General features: G+C 35.6%; 1 protein-coding gene across 1 annotated transcript; it reads right to left on the bottom strand.

Moving 5' to 3' along the window:
• Positions 1-377: 377 nt before the first annotated feature.
• On the bottom strand, positions 378-22,841 carry LOC121245052 (phenylalanine--tRNA ligase beta subunit, cytoplasmic-like). The gene is made up of 21 exons (XM_041143329.1): positions 22,581-22,841; positions 22,159-22,239; positions 22,003-22,058; positions 21,773-21,873; positions 15,789-15,918; positions 15,564-15,679; positions 15,048-15,114; positions 14,021-14,062; positions 13,281-13,322; positions 13,063-13,139; positions 12,576-12,702; positions 12,246-12,413; positions 7,694-7,822; positions 7,454-7,588; positions 7,185-7,319; positions 5,094-5,168; positions 2,796-2,903; positions 1,222-1,311; positions 1,028-1,111; positions 567-657; positions 378-445 (listed from the first exon to the last, which is right to left on the bottom strand). Exons 2-20 carry the CDS (start codon positions 22,214-22,216, stop codon positions 589-591), a joined length of 1,809 nt encoding a protein of 602 aa, XP_040999263.1. The 5' UTR covers positions 22,217-22,239; positions 22,581-22,841; the 3' UTR covers positions 378-445; positions 567-588.
• Between the last annotated feature and the right edge of the window lie 203 nt (positions 22,842-23,044).

Here is a 23,044-nt window from a genome sequence, read left to right as displayed (position 1 = left end):
TTCACTTTTTTTCAAAACAACTGTACGATACTTGCGCACTCCACGACTGCATGTAGTATTAATCCATGACATCAAACTGGAATCTGGGAAACAGAAGCTTCGGTAGAATGTAAAGCGGGATACAAAATCTTTTCTTCATTAATCATAAAAGTTAGGCAACAATACACATCAAATTCCCAATACGGACACAATATATATATATATATATATATATATAATCAACTTAAATAAAGGAACCCCCCCCCCCCCCCCCCCCCCCCCCCCCCCCCCCCCCCCCCAAAAAAAAATACCGGGCAATTGAAATGATATTCCTCCATCCCCATCATCATACATGGTTCCAAAATGGAGACAACCAGAAGAGTATTTAGCAAATGGATGCCCTTTATGGTAATTTCTGGTACTAGAGCCACTAAACGATGGAGTAATCGAAGCGAAGCCAATGTTCCTGTAGTTATTAAATAACACAAATTAAACTTACTAAAGAACTCGGAGTCAGAGATGATATATATTCAGTTTTATTACGAACCAAAGAAAGGTTAGAAGGACAAAATGATCAAGAAACTTACCTCTGCTGTTACAAAATAAATCCTACAAAAAGCACTGGATGTTGAGTTCAAAATAGGAGCAAGGATCAGGGATGTCACACTTGTTCAAGACCTAAAGCCACAGCATATTCTCAAATAAGTTGACTGTCATTTCAAATAACCATGAAAAAGAGTTTAAAGCCGTCTCCATATTGACTCGATTAAACCGTTAGTTAAAGTAGCAAAAAAGAATGCTCTGGCGGAAATGCAGAATGATGCAAAGATCATTTAACACGATTTGCTTCCTGTAAAGATTTCTAATTATCTCCACAAAACTGATCAGAAATAAACTGAACACAACAGACAATGGTCAGTTTAACTTATTTCTAACATCTCAGGTTGGAATGGTTGGGCAGAAAGGAAAACCAGTCATATAGGTTAGATATCTGGTTATATGCTTTCCACACCAACCAGCAAGTTTTTATTTACGGAAAAATAATTACCTCAGGGTGCACTATTCCAGAAGTTCCAATTTGCTTCCCTTTATAAATGATGCTAGCTTGTGTACCCCGAAGAAACTCAGGCTCCTTCAGAAGACAGCAAGACAGAGGTACCTCATCACCAAGCACTAATACCAAAAAAAAAAAAAAAAAATATATAGGAACTGCAATGGACAAGAGGGGAGACGAGCCCTTACATTAGATGGCTTTAGATAGTAGGTTGTATTGTCATTAGGTGGAACAAGCCCAATCACTTCCATGATTCTTTCCACCAGCCCATGAATTATCTGCAAATCTCAAGTTTAAATTTAGGCACGCTGTTGAAATGCTTCACATGTAACACATAAATGTACAGTTTTTATGCAGACATTTTTTTAGATAATAATTCTCTTCAGAGGACATTTACATTCACACATGAAGGATATGTTTAATTACATAGGTTGAGTTTATCCATCCAAAAAATTAACATATAAATTAGGTGACTTGTATTAAAAAGTGGAGAGACCCCACACATACATAATGTATCCAAAAATTCCCCCAAATAATTTGATAATGAGGTTTAAATTATCCACAATCTACAAAATCAAGGAAAGAGACTGCTACAAGCAGTAGACCACTCAGAACAAGGAGTACAAGCATAAGATTCAAAGTTTCAAGTAAACAGTTTGACACGATTAAATTTATGATCCTCTCTCCATCCTTCTTCCTGCTCAATTATTCCTCTATCCCTACCATCCACATAAAGCAAAGAAGAAAAGCGCTTCAAATGAAACTGATTTCATGCCGTCCAAACAGTCCTCTTTGGCCAGTACCCATCAACCACTCTTGAGGCATCCCGCAAAGGAAACACTAAGAGATCATAGCTCTCTTAACAAGGGAATAATGAAGCAGCAGGAGATCAATGAACTTGCTACATTTAAACATGCCAACTATTTTTTTTTTTTTTTATAAGAACATGCCAACTATTCATCACAAAAACATCCTTTGGTTTCTATTATCCAAAATTAAAAGCCTAATGAAGCAGCAGTCCAAAAGGGAAAAACCTTCTTCCCTAGAGATAGTGACGCAGCATCAGAATTGTAAATCAAGTCTCGATTTTGGAACATTGCTTTGATGATAACTAAGAGTCCGTTTGGGAACACAATTATTCTCAAGTATTCTCAAATATTTCTTTTCCAAACATCACTCAAACACAAAACACTTTCAATTTCAAATCTTCAACTTTTTCATCTAATAATTACCTAATCATTACAACCTTCCCAAACTCTCAAACAAAACACAAAAACAATACTACTTTTTCAAATTGCAAAACAAAAATTATATTCAAACAATTTTGTAACTTTATAATATTTTTATTCAACCTTTTCTCTCTCCTTTCCTAAAACCTAATAAAATATTTTAACTCAAACTATTTCACTATTATTCACAAATATACTGAGATATCCTAAGTATCCAAATGGGCCCTAAGATTCAATGCCAACACAGTTTGAATGCTCACAACTCTCGTTCGGACAAAGCCAACTTGAAAATACAGATTTTTTTATAGGTGAAAATCTAAATATAGAAACTTGAATTGCCAGAAATGCGAGTCACAAACAATAAATGAACCGGAATAAAACATCCACTTTTTTTAAAAGATGGAGATGAATGCGGACGGATTGAGCCAATGTTTTAAAAAATTCCAATATCATAAAACAAACTGAGATTAGCCATTCAAAACAACTATCATTAGTAATATAAAATAATTAAACTGAGTAAGATATCAAGGCACCTCATATCCAGCAGTAGCACCACAATATAGTGCAGCAAGTTGGCGACGATTTGTTGCACCTAAATCTTCAGTCTCATCCAACCGCACTACGTCACCAACTTCAAAAATCTAGAGACAAAATTAAAATGGGAGAACTTTGTTGTTAGATGCACAATAGATAAAATGACGGAAGAATATTACTTTGCCTGATGAAGATACAAAAATTAAGCCAATGTATATAAATAACGATAAGAGATCACTTTTTCCTATAAGAGAGATCACTTCATATAAATCATCTCGAAAGTTCTAGCTAATACAGCGGCGTTGGTGAAAATACACCCAGATCACATAATGCTTTCATTAAGGGGCAAAACACCTTAGACTCAGTTATAATAGCTAAAGAATGTCCGATACCATAACTAGATTGGGGTTTCTAGGTGTGCTCTACAGAAATGATATGAAGAATGCATACGATCAAGTGAAAGAGATGGTGTGAGTGGATAGAAAATTATATTTCTAAGGCGATTTTTTCAGCTTTGATAAACAACACTCCCTCATGCTTCTTTAACAGCTCTCACAACTTGAGACAGCTCTACTCTTTGGGTGGTGATGGATTTGCCGAGTGAATTCTGTCAGCTGCTGTAAACAGGGGCTCCTATCAAGTTTCTTGGTAGATTAGACAAATGAAGAGCTTATCCTGTCTCCTCTCTTGTTCAGTAATGAGACTTTAATCTTTTGTGAGACAATATAGGATCATATCAATCATTTGCGTCTTTTATTCCTATGATTCAAAGCAAACTTAGAGCTAAAAATCAACATGGCCAAGTCAGAATTAGTATCAGTTAGAGTGGTGGATAATATTGGCAGTTTGACTTGTTTCCTAGGCTGTAGAGTGTCATATCTACCCATGAAGCATCCAAGTCTCCCACAAGGGATGCTGTTGAAGGCACCATCTATTTGGGTGGTGCTATAAAATAGATGGAACATCACTTAGGTGAAAGTGACTAAAGCGAGCAAGTTACTCTGATCAAGAATACTCTAACCTACCAACTTTTCTAGTCTTTCTTCCCTATCCTTGGTGTTGCCAAACACTTTGAGATGTTTTAGATTGATTTCTTGTGGGGAGGAATGCTGATGAGTTCAAGTTAAGGCATTCTGGGGTGTAAAGTGTCATCTTACCAAAAAAGTACATGGGCTTCCATTCGGAGGCCACTTTCAAGGCCAAGTTAAGGAGACTTTTGGGAGATATTTCATTCATTCCTTTGTAAGGAGGCTTCAGTTGAATAACGCTTGCCCCAATGGAATCTTAATTTTGTTAGATCAACAAAAGATTGAGTGATGAAGTTGTTCTCTTCATTCTTCAGGCCGGCTGTATTTCTTTAGGTGGAGAATAGATGGCGATGATCAAATATATTGGAGATCCAACCGAGGTGAAATCTTCTTCAATGCGCTCGTCACTCTAGTTGGTTCTTCATTTCCTTGGAAGTCTATTTAGAGAAGCATGGCACATTCAAAGGTTTTGTTTGGATGGAGGTCTTGGGAAAGATCTTAACACTGGGTAATTTGACAAAAGAGGCATATCAAAGTAATGGAGTGGTGATGTTTGTGCAAACAGGATTAGGCAAGTGTTGATCATCTTCTACTACATTGGGGGTTGGCTGAGGACTTGTGGGCATGATATTTGGCACTTTCGGATTGAGTGGGTTTTGCCTTCAAAAATATCCTAGAAGCCCCAGATAACAAAGTAACAATAATCGTTTTAATATCCCTACATTCGACAATTACTGCTATAAGCAACTCACTTGCATGGCTTTTAAGAAATGCTAGAGCTGTCCATTGGTATATGAAGATTACATATACGGATGTTATATTTAATTCAATTGGTTTAAAATTTTCATATTTATTTATGACATGATTAAACAGCACAACTACATGAACAGAAAAATTACACAAAAGATTGTAACTTTTATATCCACAAATTTTGTATTTATTGACGACAATGAAACAACATAAGATTCCATAAAGAGAGAACTAGAACTAAGAATAATGGCCTAACTAAATTGAATGCTATGCACAATTCAGAAAAAGTCCTGCCACTATGCCCGAAGGTAATATTAAAAACAGACAAATGCACTGTTCCGTCACATGCTTTGGTCACCACCTTCGGGCACCCAAGCATTTTCCATTCAGAAATTATTAACCCTACACGCTCACAACTCGTCTAACATAATACAAACTTAATGTGACTACCTAATAACATGGGCACAGTCAGACTCACCCACGGAAAAATCAATAGTCTATTGAGAAACTACAATGTACCTTTATGGGCTTTGGATGGGCTTTGTTCTGTCCAACAGTTTTCAATAGACCAGACATAAGACTGGTACGAGCAGTCTGGAAATGAAACAATATGTCGAACTTCAAATCAATAAAGAAAGTGGAGAAAACAAACGAAGATAAAAGAAATAAATGACAGTGAAAACCAAGTAAACCAAGAAGCAAACCTAGAGTTTACTGAAGTTGGTAACAATATACTAATTAGTTGGAAAACACACAAAACCCCCTCAAATTACCACCCAATTTGCAATCACCCCCAAACTAATAACTAATTACAATGTGCCTCCTTTCCACTTAAAAGGACAAAATTACACCCAAAAATTCTAAAAATTGACCAAATCCCATGTTAAATTAAAAATTAAAATTTCATAAAGATTTAAAAAAAAGTTGAATTTCAAAACTTTATTTTGAAAATGATTTTCATTGTTTACTTTTCTAATATTACATTTCAAAATTTTTGAAACTTAATTTTAATTTTTACATTTTAATTTTTACTTTGCTATAATTATTTTGTATTTTTATATCTTCTATGGGTTTTGAGATTTCTTTTTCAAACTTTTTATGAAGGGTATTTATGTCAAAGTTCTTATGAGGGGAGGTATATTGCAAATTTTGAGTAGTTTAGGGGGTAATCACCAAAATTGATATTTTTAAGGGTAATTGCAATGCAATGGTAATTTGAGGGGATTTGTGTATTTTTCCCAATTAATTATTAAGCGTAGACGCACTCTAAGATCCTGTTTTTAATTTGGTTAAAGCGAAAAATGCATGCACCTTAATGACAAAATGGAAGTCCAAATCAGGAGAGCCACTTCGATAGCAACTTAAAATTGTGATACAGACAATCTTGTGAAACAATCCGCACACAATTCTGGTTATAACATGCATATCATGCAGTGATGCATCCTAATCTCATACTCATTGGGCGTGGACAGGATAGCAATGCAATACATAAACAAGTTTCCAAATAAATGCCAATAAAAATATAATTTGGTTTACTTATCAAAAATAAAAAATAAAAATATAATTTGGAGAGTTTGTGTGCAAGGGTTGGCTACCAACCCCAATGACCTTGTTGATATGGAACAAATCTTAGCACGGAAGGTTCACAACAGTGAGTTTGACAAAATATAGAACTCATAAAAAATTGTGAATGATGTAAAGGTTAAAAAGAATCACCTTAGATGTAAGTATATAAATTTTTTTTTTTTTTTTTTGATTGGTCAAAAAATAATGGTAAAGATAAGTATAAAAATAAATAACAGTAATAGTATCAATCTTTTTTTTTTAAACAGTAATAGTATCAATCTTATATGAGCAATGTGCATCAATAATACATATTACTGGTAAAGAAAGGTCAGAGGTGGAACTGAAAAGGGGACACCTAACCAGCTAACAAATCTTCAAATGTCTTTTAGATTATAGCAGACTTATTTTCTATCAACCAAACATCCAAACTTTTTTTCATTTAATCCTTTTGCCTTGGCATAACCTAAAGAACACAACACAACAAAACCCCCAAAAAACATTGGAAAATTTTCACAACAAGCATCTATTCAGTGGACACCACCGCTTTTTTCTTTTTTCTTTTTTATAAGTCCACTTTTTTTTTATAAGTCCTCCATTTTTTCTACAGGTTCTACCATTTTTACAAAACACAAAAGAAAAACAATTTCTCAAAAAGATTTTAGAATTTTTCAAGAAAATCTTTAATCCACACAAGACAACTAGTGTAAAAAAAAGTAACAAACAGAAGAAGAAAGCGGAGGCAAATGACTCAAAAAATATATAACTGCCTTCTAAAGAAATGGAGTTCATGATATGCATTAAGTCTTGATTTTGTTCAAAAAAAGTCTTGATAACAAAGAGATAATAAAAATAGCAAGCTTAAGGACAGCAAACGAGGACTTTTCAAAAGAGAATGCACCTAAAATGAGTAAAGAGACAATTAAAGGATATCATATCAATAGAAGTTACAACAATCATATACAACATTCATACCCTTCCAAAAATTATACTAGCAAATCCACATTATCAGAGTATAATTAAGCACATAAGATTGAGAATACAAACCTCATTTTCAGAAGAACGAGGATTTTCAATAATCACCGCAGTGGAACCATCATCTTCATGATTTAACATTGCAAAATTATCATTGTGTGAGCACAAAATAAATGACAAGACCTCGGTAAACCCACACATTGCCATCTAATGGGAAAATCAAACCAAAAAAAAAATTGTTAAACAAATAGAATGCAATAAAAAAAATAAAAGTATACAAGGAACGGTATCACTAATCAAGAAAAAGCTGCAATCTTATTTGTATCTTATTGGCTCTGTACCTCCAATCTGACAAGATGACTAAACTCTTCCAGGGGCAGTGGCCTCAAAGACACAGCCCTGCCCTTTGAAATATTGTAACCCTTAGCAATCGCAATATCCTTAATATTATTGTACCCATAAGCAATGGCAACATCCTTAGCAACGAAAAACATGCCATGTCAATACAAATACAAGTACAAACATGTTTGGTGCAGAAAAGACGCATTAGTTAAATGACCAGGTTTTAGTACTATTAATACCTCCATAACATCACATGGATGAAGAACATCACTTCTAGTTGGGGGTACAGATACAGTAATATCAGAGCTATTATCACCTGATACAGACTGCACAGCACTCAATTGCATCCGATTCAACAAACTAGTGACCTGCATGATAGGAAAGACAGTGAGTAGACAGCGCAAAAACAAGCTAAGCCCTTGTGCATATGAGTAGTTACTGTCACTGAACATATAGAAATATAAAGTATCCACATCATAACATGACAGCTACTAACAGATTGCTAATCTAATATTAAGTTTTACGGGAGCAATGAATAAGGAGGTTCTGAAGAAGATGAGAGGGCACACAAGTCACACTGTTTGGTTAGGGGGAAAGCAAATCCAGAGGATAATTCCACCTGCCCCACTGTTTACAATCCAATCAAAGTCAGAAAGATCGGAGGGGAGAGAGGGGGGAGAGTTATTTGTTTTATTCATTTGTTTTCCTTTTTCGCTAAAAGAGGAAGTGTGACAAAAGTGAGTAAAGTTACTTAAGAAAAAATAGAAGGGAATAAAATTCAATGTTACCCTCACCCCGCATTTAACTATAATCATTCCCTCCCCCTTACCCTGCCAACCAAACAAAATGAAGTGGAGGTAGAATCCTCTGCCTTACCTTCTATCCCTTCTCTCCCTCTCCAACCCTCCTACCTTCCATCCTCCAACAGAACATAGTTTAAGATTTCAAATAAAGTATGCCATTGTTAATTTTGTGTAGATCAGGTGCAAACCCTATAAAGTAGACACAACAAATTACTAACAAAAATATAACATGAAAAAAATCAGAGATCGTGGATCTGGTTATGTTTATTATTAGTCCCACTTTCTTACATATGCTAGTACCCTCATTAAAAGTCGCAGTTCAAACAGAATAGGAAGGAGTTCAATGTCTATAAACATGTTCCATGATACTCAAAAAATAAGGAGACTGATCTTTGAAAAATATAAAAATTGACAATGGGTAACAAGAATTTGATGGGCATGTTTAGTAAGTGAAAATTGCTGTAATTTTTTAGAATTATTGAAAAAAAAAATGAGCTGTGTTCTGAATTGGTTTTATGAAAACATGTGACACCCTTTGGGCAACGAACAAACAAGTGACACCCTTGGGCAACAACAAACAAGTTCGTAACAAAATGTAGCATCAATAATATGCCTGAAACAGAGAATGGAGAAAAGGAAATTGATGAGGAGAATAAAGTGGATGATATTATTCATCTCTTTGCAATTAGGCGTCCTAATTCATCTCTGGTTTTCATCTCATAACTTTCTTCTATTGGCTCTGACACCATCTTGCATTGTCTTTCATATCTTACATCTCCTGTAAAGCTTCACCATTTCTGGCCGTTGATATGCCTCGAGAAGCACAAGTTCTGAAAGTTTTCATCCTTTGCCTTTTACTCTCTCTCTCTCTCCTCCATTGCCTTTGCAGCCTTTAACTGATCTCTTCCAATTTCTTTCTTTTTTGCATTAAAAGCCTTTTCTCTCATGGCCAAGACTCCATTAAAACGCCATAGAGAAGAAACCCTTTAGAATGTGTTCCGTCTCTATTTTTCTAGCACTGTTTCTCCTCTCGCTTGAACAAATATCATTATTTGGGACCTTTGATTCCTCAAACCCAAACCACTAGCTGCCCACACAGCCCACATGCAGGCTCACCATACAGAAAATTTGCAAGATGAAAACCAGAGATGAATTAGGAGAAAGAAAAGAAATTAATTAGAGATACCAAGAAAAATTCGCCATGAAAGCAACTCATCATCCTTTGAGCTTCTTTTTTATTCTTCTGTCTTTCGCTCCCCCACCAGAGTCTAATCCGCCTCCTCCACTACCACCACCACTATCGAACCCAAGCTCCAAGTACCTTTTCTTCCACGAAGGCGGGTCTCCCCCTGATCAGATTCAGCATGCCATTTAAAGATCTGGTTCTCTACCTTCAATGTAACTTTGCTTGAGCTAGACGCCGCCGTCTGCAGATTTGTTGCCGCCGTTGCTGCTGCTGGTGCTGGGCAGGTCGAGACTTAGGGATGCCTCACCTCAGCTCGAGATCTTCTCCTTCGATCCCAAGACTTCTCTCTCTTCCTCTCCCGTGGTTTGTAAACCATTGAATCCGTTTTCATTTTTTTTCCCCCTAAGCGAATCGGTTTTCGTTTATGGAAGCATGAAAACGACCTTGTTTTTAAAGGTCGGGTCATACGGGTTCAACCCGGTTTGATTTTGTTTGGGTCGAGTCGGTTCGGGTTGACGCCTTAGATGAAGATTCTCGGGTCGGGTTGGGCGCAAATCTGTCTTTATCAGGTCGGGTTGCAGCCCTAGTAGGTATTGACATTGGAACTAACATAAGCAATAAAACACAATCCTAAAGTAGTAATTGAGGACAAGAAAAGGGGTCCAAACAAACAATAAAAGTTAATTCCATTATTTTATATTTTTTCAAAAAACTACAACAGCGCACTTGTTGAGATTTAAGCTCACCAAGGAAAGTGCCAAAAAGCACACTTAATGTGAGCCTTTATAAATGTGCTTCGCTTTTGGTAAGTGAAATACTTTTGGCCTTGGCACTTTGTGCTCAAACACACTTCAACACTGCGAGTCTGTCCTTGTAGTGAATCACTATACTCGAGATGAGCCCTTGAGTTGCGAACCCTTAAATATCTATTTGCTACTGAGGATGGGCATGCAACATCCTCAAATTGGGTTTCACAGGAAGTTAAATCCTTCATGCACTTAGTGGGAATCTCATGTGATGTTTTTGACGAGGAGCATATGGATGGTCCATTGCCATCAAAGCTAATAGGTGTCCAAGACTTGGCGAGTAGAAATACACCAGATACTAAAAGGTTGTAAAGATTTAAAATAACTGACTTGTAACTAGGTTTAGTATTTGTATACTTCCTGTGTACTTTGCTTTGCCTTGTTACTTATCTTAAAAGATACTTCTTATTCATCAAAAAATAAAAATAACTAACTTGTTTTATCTAGATACTAAGGTTGTGTTTGGTTGTTGAACCAAACTCAACTCATCTCAAACTAATTATTGATAGGACCCACTACTTTTCAGCTTCCCATAAAAAATTTAAAACTCATCTCAACCTACTTCATACATTTTAACCTAAGAAGTTCAATCTATCTCAACCTAAAAAAGTTAAACCCATCTCAATGGGACCCATAAAATACTACTATTCACAACTCAACTCAACATCCAAACATAACCTAAAGGTCCATGACTCTAGTTAGGATAGAATGAAGGGGACGAATTCTCTTAGTTTCTTATGAAGCCTAAATACTATTTTAGAATGCAAAAGGATTAAACAGAGAGGTAAAATGCCTTAGGGTGGGTTGCTAAGTTCTTCATCAAAGAAAGGTGGGTTAATAAGTTGGTGGAATTTGCCATGTTGTATTGGGAGAGATTTCAATGTCAATCTTTTTCCAAGTGAGATTTCAATGTCAATCCCCTTCGGTGCAAACAATCTCTAGGAGCCATCAGATTGGGAGATTTTTCCCTAGAATTACCCAAGGTGTGCTTGCGGAAAACTCCTTACCGAGGGCCTATGCACCCCTGGGATTAGTTGGGACGCTATTCCTGGACACCTGGTGCCAATCAAAAAACAAAATCTTTTTCCAAGTGAGAGAACGTTAGATACTCGTTTGCATCCAGCTATAGTGGAAAACAAACATCAACGAAAAATATACAAATATAAGTTGTTGGTTGGTGACATGCATAAAGACCAAACAAATAAAGAACTTACAAATACTAACAAGTACAGCTAACCAGCCCCATTATAAATTAAAAACTAAATATATCAGAAATGAGCACTCCCATACACACATGCATCAATAACAGTCACCGCCTTGAATGCACATTTAAGGTTTCATAAATCAAGAAATAGACATTTTTTGTAGGGTGGAAGGGTTTGAAGGGCTGTAAGAAGGCGGCGAGAGTTTGGAAGATGATTCCTCCTTGTCTTATGTGGTGCATATGGCTTGAAAGAAATGGGAGATGCTTCGAAGATAAAGAACACTCGTTGGGAGATCTTAGGGATTTTTTCTTGAGTACTTTGAGTTCTTAGGTTAAAGCTTTTGTAATGAAGGATAATTTTCTGCATCTGTTTTAGTTATCAGATGTCAGTTTCTTTCTGTTTTTGGAAGTTTTAGATGTTTCCTTTGTATACGTCTTGTGTACTTGGGCTTATACCTATTTCTTTGAATAAAATTATTACTTATAAAAAAAAAAGACTTTTTTTTATGTTGGGGATTCGGGAACCTCTCCAAGGCAGGGCCCTTCGGACCCACCACTGTAAAGTAAACCCTAGTCTCATGCACTGCACCCTCGGAAGTTTCCCTACACGGAACTTGTTAAATTGCTAGCTTTTCACCAGGGGGTGTGGCCCCGAAAAATTATTTGCACCCATAAGATGTTGAACCTTGGACTTTGAAGGGAGTGATACCCCAAGACCAAAACCTTCACCACTTGGGCCAACCCCGTGGGGTTATCAAGAAATAGACATATAATGCAAAGAAATTGAAATACCTTGACAGCATCCAAGGGGACGCCAATTGCACCAGTAATATAGGACAGAGAGACTTCCATGCTGTAGACAGACAAATCAGGACAAATATATGACTTCCCATCTGAGTATATCACTTCAACTGGCTCAATTTCAAACTTCCTTTCACAATATTCTGAAAAGGTTGTCACCTAGGACAATAGAAGAAAATCATTCATTCATCAACTCTAAGCCATAATCAAAATCCAAAGCAGCCGAGTATATGTCCTGTATACTCGGGCTTTTGTCTATTTCATGATCAATAAAATTAACAATCAAAAAAAATTCAAAGCAGCCGAAAATTTCCATGTTACCATTGTGTTCAAAACAATCTTGGCTTTTGTCAGATCAGTGGCAGTACATTCAATGAACACATTCTTCGTCTTAAGAGTGATAGCTGAATGGGCACTATTGATAATTGGGGGCAAAGATAAAACCGTTCTGCATCAAAAATAGAATTTTCAGGGCGAAGAAAAAGACAAATATTAAAACATTAAGAGCAGATAAATACCTACAACTACTCATTCAGTATAAAAAGGAATTAAGAGGATGTACATAGGCTAAAAGATTTTCTTGTTCAATGAAAATTCAATAAAGACAATAGAGTTATATTTCCAGTACTCTCAGTAAAAAGAACAGTATGAACTCAATGTCCTCAGAGCAGATATCTTCAACAATTTAAGACAAGAAAGTAAGGGGAAAATGATAGAACAGTAAAGAAATAACAACAATTAATTAAAATGGCAGGTAAATCAAAGTCCTTACAATTGCATAAACGTAAAAGAAAAAAAATCATCATACCTGTTACTGTCATATATAACAGGGAACACTGGTGAGCTCTCAATTATGTGCAAAAATTTCTTCAGTTTCAAATCTGACTGCCAAATCAAGATTAAACATAGATCAAGAAATTATATTCAAATATCTCCACAACCAACATAAAGTAAAATATAGAAGATCCTACGAATCGTGCACAGGCAATGTAGGTGCAATCACCAATATCTTTATCTAAGACTCACTTTGTAAAACTCCATCAGCTCATCAGCTCTGAAATTCTTCACCTAAATTCCAAACGAAAAAAGCTTTCAGCAATCAGTTCTAACATTATACACTGCAACTTCACACTATTTTATCATTCAAAAAAAGAAGATAAAGCATGATAAAGGCAAATTTTCTTAGACCACTGCCATCTACAAAAGAATAGGAAGTTCCGATGAATCAGCAGATTCTTTGGTCAATCAGAGAAGGGGAAAAGTACCTTGTAATAAGAAGATTTAGTTTAAAAAACTGAAGTTGCATGGACAAACGAGAAGTGTGCAAGAGAAAACAAAAAGTTGCGTGAAAAAAAAAAAAACACAAAAGGGCTCTTATTTCAGACACAAACTCTCTTTGTTTAAAAGTTGTCAACCACATGATTCAATTTCTTTGAAAGGGACACCAAAGCAGAAGAAATGGTAAATTATATATCAAGTATAATAAACCAATGGGAACAAGGTTGGTTTAAAACTCTGAATAACAACAGGGAAACCTATTGCTTGCTACATGAATCCAATTTTCTTTTACCCAGGAAAATACATCTTTCTTCAACAGAGATTTTAGGGAAGGCCCTTCAAGCATTCTGTAATTTTTTTAGTCACAAGCCTATGTGTTCATTTTGTATAATACTGTTTCTCATGACTTTATCAGGTAGCACTGATTCTGACAAAGTAACAATATATTTGGACTGTGTTTAAGAATTGAATCAAAATATGAAGGTTACCTGCTTCAGTGGCACAAAATTTATACTTGAAGGAGGCAAAGCCTGCAAATAACAAAAAAAATAAAAAAAATAAAAAGAGTGAAATTGTAAGTTACTGATGCAGTAGATGTTCTAACTTCAGTCCGTACAACCTTCAAGTATTATTTAAACTAAGCAAATTAATGTGGAATAACATCGTACAATTTTTTATAACCTCATACAAAAATGAGAGAAATAACTTCCCAAAGCAACCGTGTTTGTGGATATGCTCAACACACTAAACACTTGAAAAAGGAGAGAGAGAGAGGAAAATCTTCAACAATCGGACAAACAATATAAAAGCCGCATGTCCTGACATAGGATTGGACAAGTAAAAAAGGTGATCAACAAATTAATCTAACCATCCAGAATAAGGAGTTTTTTTTTATTGGCACTGGATGTCCAAAAACAAAGTTCCGACTAATCCCAGGGGTGCACAGGCCCTCAGCAAGATGTTTATTGCAAGTGCACCTCGGGACAATAAGGAGTTACCGACTCAAAAAGTACAGGCCACATAGAATACTTCCAACTGGAATAAGATGGTGGCATCTTCTTTACAAGCAGATTATATGTATTGAAGGGCCAAAGGGGTGACAGGTCTCCAAAAGCTTTTGACCTAGGGCAGAAACTTCTCCCTTCATTCCAAAGAGATTTTTTTTATAGGTAATCAAGAAGTTTTATTCATAAAATGAGGCAAAGCCCAAGTACACAAGAAGTATATATGAGAAGTACCTAACTAGGGTTTACAACCGAAAGTAGAAAATCATAGACATTAAGCCCATTAAAAAACAATGGCCCCACCCATAAGATCAATGTGTTAAAAACCAAAACTATAAGCTCATCCATTGTTATCTCGCCGTCCTCGAAGCTTCTATCATTTCTCTACCGCCAATCATTCCAAAGAGACATTATCAAAAAAAGAACTAACTGCCCACATGTGTTCAGCCATAACACATTAACCAAGGCATAACATACCGTAACAAGAAGAATTAATATTGGAGAAACCTACCTCATATGTGAAAGGGCCATGTAATGTATCCATGTCGTGAGTTCCAATGGCAACTAGGGTTCTTCGGCTAAAAAATTATCAAATACAAGCAAGTGAAATGATAGATTACATAAAATCTTTAAGGAAACTTTACATAAAAGCTCCAGACATAAAATCTTTGGGCCATGTAACAAATATATGCTAGTTTTGGCCGATGGGGGATCTGCTAAAAACTACATAAGCAAAAAAGACTTTATAAACTTTAGGTCAAAATTAAGGTTTAATATATAACCTCATAAGATTTTTCATAACTTTGTGCACACTCGTTGATGCTTGTGTTATTTGCATATCATTTAAACAACCATACATAAAACATAATAAATAAACCCTGTTCTGTCTAGATTTAATGGACAAACACAAGCAAAAGTTAATCAAAAAAGAAATCTTCAACTTTTAATGGTTCAAAGCATTTTCTTGGAGATAATAATTATGCCAAGTTACATATTATAAATGAAGTTGTGAGTTAGGATTCATTACCGGCAAATGTTTTGATGGAGCTTATCTTGGAGATCAATAAAGCTGTTATAACTTCCTTCATCAAATGTTATACCTCTTAAAACAGCACAAACAACATAAGGACGAATTGAAGCTGTCTGCAAGCAGAGAAAAGGAAGAGTTCAGACCCCAGAAAATCAGCTGTCACAATGAAAATTTAAGAAAAAAAATTCGATCATGGGCTTGTGAATTTTGGGGATAAACAACCTCTGGTTTCACGTGCATTTTAATCATCGATTCTCTACTAATGTTAGCCACATTATAATTCGGCATCTCCTGCTGGCCACTGAAGATTCGAAGAGCCTGAGCAATTCCTTCCGAGCAAAGCAAATCATATCTGTGCATGTCAAAACAAAATAATTAGATTTTTTATAAGCAATAAGGAGTAAACAATTTGAATTTATCTTGCATTTTTTTAAGAGACACTTTAGCCACAAAGAGATTACACAAAAGTAAACACACAAATTGACGTGACTTCATGTGATCCATTAAATCTACTTTACAATAAAAGTAACTTTACAATCTGACATACCGTATCAAGCCACGTCAGTTTGTGGGTTTACTTTTGTGCAATTCCTTTATGTTTGTACCAATTCTCTTTTTTTAATTACCCTCATAAAATAAAGGTTAAAAACTATAAAGTCTCAGAATTTTGCACATTTGCCTTTTTGCTCCTTGAGTTTTACATTTTATCATCTTGCTCCTTGGGTTTTACAATTACATCAATCTGGTCCCTCCATATTTTTCTCACCTAAACTATCATAAATGCCATCCAATAATGGACATGCAGCATGCCACATGGCTAAAAAAGAATAAAAATATAACAAAATTGTTTAAAAATATGAAAAAATCATTTAGATCCTTGGTACCAAAATTGTTTTTGAAAGAAAAAACATTTGAATCCCAAAATCATTAAAAAATTATATGAAGTAAAAAAGAAACTGCAAAACACATTTAAAATAACCAAATTTTAAAAACACAAAGGAATTAAAAATTCAAGATACAAAAATAATAAAAATCTAAATCATCTACACTTTCATTTGAAATTATATGAAGTAAGCTTCTCAAAATTTTTTAACAAAAAAAAAAAAAATCATTTGTTTATTTATTTATTTTTTTTTATAAGTATTAAATTATATGAAGTAAAAGGCACTACAAAACTTTCCTTTTTCTTTTTTTGCATTTGGGACGCCAACCTAGTTTTATGTGTTTATAAAAAAAAACATATTTTTGCACTTGGTACGCCAACCTAGTTTTTGGATTTTTGTTTGCATTTCTTTTGCTTTTCTATTTTGGGGTTTCATTTTTTTACTTTTTTATTTAGGACACTCGCAACAATTGCATTTGGAAACAAGAGGGATGTGAAATTCTTGATCCTCACATCAAATGGCAGATTCTTGTGGAAAAAAGAGGGAGTTTCCAGTTTGCTACAGTTAGAAAAAAGATTGCTTCTTTAGTCTCTCGTATGGAATGGGTGCACTAATCGCTATTTTCGGCAGTCTACTGATTGCCGGAAATAGTTCTCTATTTCATTCCCTTATTTTAGATCACAGATTATTATGGGTCAGTTTGTGCACTTTTGGGTGGAATCGAAGGCTTTTGAGTTTGCAGCAGAAGCATGGAGGTCCTCAATAAAAATTGTGGAGAAGACCAGAAGGGTTTGGAGGTCTGTAGTTCTGAATCATAGTGGTATAGGGTGGCTGGTGGCTACAGAGGAAGTAGTGTTTCAGGCAGAAAGACAATCGGAATTCATAAAACACATGCGCGAAGGAAACAGAGCCTTCATGGCTCAATGACGCACCAACAGTACAGGAACAACAGTATGGAACTGAAGCAAAAAGATTTGAGTGCATCCACGGTGGTGAGGCAATCATATGCAGAAGCTCAGAATACGGATCATGCTTCGGTGACTCAGTTTGATAATAGGGGCAAGAAGGGGAATTGTGAAAGTGGTCTGAAACCTCTCCAGATCACACATCGACAGAACCCAAGGCAGAAGAGGTCTGACTCCTCCGAAACCTTAAGAACTGTTTCTATGCAACAAGGGATGGTTTGAGGCTTCGCAATAGCAGTATGGCTGAAAGAAAGATGCACAGTACACTAAAAGAGATGCAAAACCTGCTTGTCAAGTTGAAGGCAGCGGTTGCCTTGTTATCTACGAAAATTGACTTATTTTTGAGAGCTAGTAATGGGGTTGTAAGGCCCAATAAAGGGGAGCCCAAGATAGGACTAAATCATAAGTCATTTACACAAAGGAGTGGGGCTGGGTGTGATAAGAGATGGGCCAAATTCTATAAAACCGGATAAAGGAAAAAAGAAAATTGGGTTTGGCCTAGTTTCTATATCCAGATCCAAGAGAGTGTGATGGGTCAAAAGGAAAATCAGGTCATATATATTCGAAGTGGGTCAGCATAGAGACTGCCGAAACGGACTGCCCTCCACCATGGGTGACACGAAAAAGTTTGCCGATGAGTGCTACACCCCTGATCAGTGTTCTCTTTAATGAAACGACAACACCCACGCTAGAGTTGAAGGAAAATGTGAACACCAAGGCATGGGAGAAATTTAGGGTCTGTCAGAGTGGCATAGAAAGGATCGGCAGAGAGTTGCGCACGCCCAATCAATGTTGTCTACGACGAAATGATGACACCCACACAGAGACTTGGGGGTGATTATGAGTCTGCAGCCAACCCAGAACTTCAAATGGTGACAATGGCCCCAACACCCATGATGGAGAGAACCAATTTCTTGATACCTGTTCAGGCACCTTGTGGGTCAACATACAGCTTTGGACAAGGCAGTGACAACAACAATGGCGCTATTGAGGAGGTGCAGGATTAGTATGAAGGAGATGGTGCGGAGGAAATGATGGGGTTGTCATTAGTGCCTTGTGAGGAGGAATATTTAGGGCCTGGTATACAATTTGGAGCTGCGTCTGTGGAAGATGTTGTCCCCCTAATATCTCTTCCACTAATCAACAATATAGTTGATTCATCATCAGATTGAGTTTTGCAAAAGATTAACGAGATATAGCAGAGTGTGGGGATTACATGCAAAGGATTTGAGAACCAATTCATAGCACTACTCACTGGAATTGAGGCGGGTCACTTACTTGGAACAAAATCAAGATCTAAGAAGAGCAATGAGTTAAAGCATCTTACTTGGGCAATCAACTACGACACTAAAGGAGGTAGTCCAAGTCGAGGGAGGCATAGAGGGAGGGCAGAACCAATTGTATTATGAAGCCCAAGATTTTAACTTGGAATCGGGGACTAGGGTATATTTCTCATAGGATTGTTCAAAGTTTACAGGTATTGAGGAGTGTGTTGGGGAATTTACAGTGGTTTGCTTTTCTAAAAAAGGTGGTAGATGATCTCAAGTGGGCCTTTACCAAAGTTTATGGGCCAAACCTGGATTGGTGGGACATGCCTTGGTGCATTGGTGGTGGCTTCAACCTTACCCGGTTCCCAAGTGAGAGATTGGGGGAGGTGTGTCTTTGTCCCAAGCAAGAGATTGGAGGATCATTCACATGGCCATCCAATCAAGCTTGGTCTAGAATGGATAGATTTCTCATTTCTCTCTCTTGGGCTTTGTTCGGATCATTTCCCTATCATAGGCTTTTTTTTTTTCTTATAAGTAAACAAATTTTATTGATCAAAGAATTAGGCAAAGCCCGATACAAATACAAGAACAACTATATGCCCTAATTAAGAAGGCGCAAAAGAGACAAGAAAGTCATGTAGATCCATGCCGTTGAAATCAACAGCAATAGCCCAGGTACATAGAGTACTGTAAAATAAAGCTATAAGTTCCTCTAGCGATCTCTCTGTCTTCAAACGTCCGATCATTGCGCTCCTACCACAAACACCACATGATGCATATAGGAATCATCTTCCAAACCGCTTTAATCTGCTGCATGCCTCCTATATTTGTCTAGCTGGCCAGCATTGCCACTACATGGGGCTAATGTTCATGACTTCCTTGTATCTATTTCTACTCCCTAGCTTGGTGTTTTCTTTTGTATACATCCAGTGTACTTGGCTACGCCTATTGTATTAATAAATTTTTACTTATAAAAAAATATTATTTACTTTTTTTATATTTTCATATATTTTTGTATGAGCTTACACATATTTTTGCCTTTCTTATTTTTTAATGTTTTTTTTCTAGAATATATTGGACTTTTATTTTTCATTTTTCGTTTTGATTTATTTTTACTTATTTTTAGAAACTAGGTTTTCATATGAGTTTTGACATTCCTGTTTAATTTTTGGATCTGTTAAATGATTTTAGAATATTTTAAATGACTTTTAGCTTTCTAAACAATTATATATTTTTTCTTATTATTCCATGTGATATGCCACCTATCCAATTGGAAATGTGGCAAGCCATGAAAGCACTTCCATCAGTTTAGTTAATGCAAATATGACGGAAGGACCTAATTGACAAAATTATGAAATCTAGGGAGTAAATTTAAAATTGAAAATTTGAACAAAAGTTAAGAATGTAAGATTGAGGGATTGCTTTTGCAATAATCAAATAGAAATTTTTTTGATAGGTAATAGAATATTATATTAGAAAAACACAAAGGGTATACCTATAAAGTAAAACACAAAGGGTATATGGCCTTTTTAAAATCGAATACATGGGACATTACAAGAGAAACACCTAACTAGAAATAGAAAAAGATATGATAAAATCATGAAAATTCAGCCCATTAAAATCTATAAAGGCATCCCAAAGGAATAGGGTATTGAAAAATAATAAATGAAAGTTCCTCTCAGTTCATAGTCTTTCTAAGGCCTCATTTGGGGAATGAGATGAGATGAGAAATCTATTAATTATAGTAAAATAGTTTGAGTTAAGATGTTTTATTGGGTTTTGGGAAGGAGAGAGAAAAAATTGAACAAAAATATTATAAAGTTAAAATATTGTAAGAATATAAATTTTTAATATTATTTTTGTTTTGGAATTTGAAAAAGTTGAATTATTTTTTGTGTTTTGTTTGGAAGTTGGAAAAATTGTAATGATTAGATGAAAAAGTTGGATATTTGAAATTGAAAAGTGTTTATATTTGCATGTTTAGGAAGGAGATGAGATGAAATGAAATGGGTTTCCAAACGAGGCCTACATTAAGTAAAGGAATGTGGGCAATGCAAAAAAAAATGTTATTATTTTATTTTTATTTTATTTTTTATAGGCAAGATTGTGAAATTATTTTTCTTGAGAAACTCAAATTTTAAGCATATCCCTGATTTTTGTTTCTAGTTTTCTTGTTGATAAGTAGAACATAGTATGCGAGAAGCAAAAACAATAATGAATGTTAGAATAGGAAATTATAAGTTCCTGTATCTTTTTCACCTTCTAAATGGGTGTGTCTCTTGTATACTCGTGTACTTGAGTTGAACCTTTTCTGCTTATCAATAATGATTAATTACTTACAAAAAAACAAAGGACACTATAAGTCCTAAGGAACACTTCCTTGTATCGCTAACCAGCATATATAGGTGATGCTCTTGTATATGTCTCATATACTCGGGCCTTTGTCTACTTTATGCACAATAAAATTTTGTTTAATGATAAAAAAAAAGTCAATCAATTAAACCAAGTTAAGAAACTCAAAATTTTACTAGATCCCTTTATTAAAAAAATTATAAGAAAATAAACTTATCATAAATAAGCAAAGTGACTTACACACCTTAGAAAAAAGAAATAGAAAATACAGTTAACTTTAAAAAAAAATCGAGAGTATAAAAGATCATTAAAAACTGTAATGTAACATGTGAACCCAATCTAAATCGACTCAATTATATGATAAGCAAAGCCAAAAAACTATTTAATGAGAACAAAAAAAAATTTGTAGCACTTAAGAGGAAAAACCAATCAAACTGAACAAATATAAGGATAAACTCTGTAGCAACTCTATAGCTACTTTTGAAAATTTAATATTCTAATAAACCTATAATTAACAATAAGTAAATGTAAATTCTCTGCTATCATTTAAAACTTATAAATTTTCCGGTGTACCCGAGTTTGCCCCTTGAATTACCTGAAGTGCACTCGCAAGAAACTCATTGCCGAGTGCTTGTCCACCCTCAAAATTAGTCGGGGATTTGTTTCAGACACTTGGTGCCAATAAAAGTACTTATAAAAAAGAACAACCACGTTTTGTATATGAAATAGTATAATACCTATTGGCAGGGATCTCAATCTTGTAGATAACTTCTTCGTCTTCGCCGGTTTCCTCCTCTTCCAAATGCTTTTCCTTTCTAATAATGGCTTTCTCGGTAGTCTGGGACAGCCAAATGAAATGTATTCTCAATAAAAGTACCAATAATCTCGAAATCATTAATATTAACAAGAAAAAAAAAAAAGAGAGAGAGAAAGAAGGAAGAGGACAAAGAGTGCACGAAATGCTTACGACGTCGTCGAGCTCGATACCGAACCTGAAGCAAAGGTCCTCGAACTCTTCCTGCGCTGTGATATTCCAAAAAAAAAAAGCATAACCATTTCATCAAATTTCCTTCGAAAAGAGAAAAATGCAAGGAAATACATATAAAAAAATCATCAGTCTCACTGTAAGTTTTTCCGAGGGCTGCGAACAGTCGATCCCTTCCTACGCTGATAGTAGGCATGGTTGATAACTCAGGAAGATAGTCTGCAACTTAGCAATGAAGCAGAAAATGGGATAAGAATGCGTTTCAAAAAAAGGGGTTCGTCAGGTTTAGTGCTTTTGTTTAGGATCGCTTTTGCCCCGGCTGAATTGTGCACCGACACCGACTCTGACTTAATAGGAGGCCGAGTCGGGCCTCCAACTTCGATAACTTTAGAATCGGCTCCGTTTCCGACTCCATAAAACGAAGCGGATGTCGGACACTATTACAATATTCTGATATTACACGAGGAAAAACGAGTACATTAACATAACCATTGGGAAAGATGGTTGGTGAAACCAAATTAGTTGTAGACACAGAGAGAGGGAGAGGGAGAGAAGTGGACCTCGATTCGAATCGTTGAAGCAGACGCAGATGATGGCAGCGGGCTTTAGCCTTCGATAATCGAGACTGGCAAGCGTTGGGCGGCAGATGATCGCAGCGACGGACGGATGAGAAAAAGGGACACGGCAGAGGTCAAGGGGTTTCGAAGTTTATGGCAATGGATCAGGGTAACGACGCACTGAAAAAGCGAAGGCTTTAAGGCACTATCATTCGATCATGCAAATGCAAAATCAAAATTTGCATGACGAGTGATTTTACATTCGGGAGTGGTTTGGATCAATTTATTTTCGTTACAAATTTTTTAAATTTTTATTTAAAATATAATAAATAATTCAATTTTTTTAAATTTTAAAATAATAATAATAATAAAATATAATATTTTACTCAACTTTTAATTTTATCTAAAATCATTTCATCTCATTATCCAAACAACTACTTAATTTAATTCAAAACAGTGTTACAATC

This window comes from Juglans microcarpa x Juglans regia, chromosome 8S (assembly GCF_004785595.1).
Source record: "Juglans microcarpa x Juglans regia isolate MS1-56 chromosome 8S, Jm3101_v1.0, whole genome shotgun sequence".
In the NCBI taxonomy this organism is placed as follows: domain Eukaryota; kingdom Viridiplantae; phylum Streptophyta; class Magnoliopsida; order Fagales; family Juglandaceae; genus Juglans; species Juglans microcarpa x Juglans regia.
The sequence above is the reverse complement of the archived record's forward strand: the minus strand, read 5'-3'. Positions and strand labels throughout refer to the sequence as shown.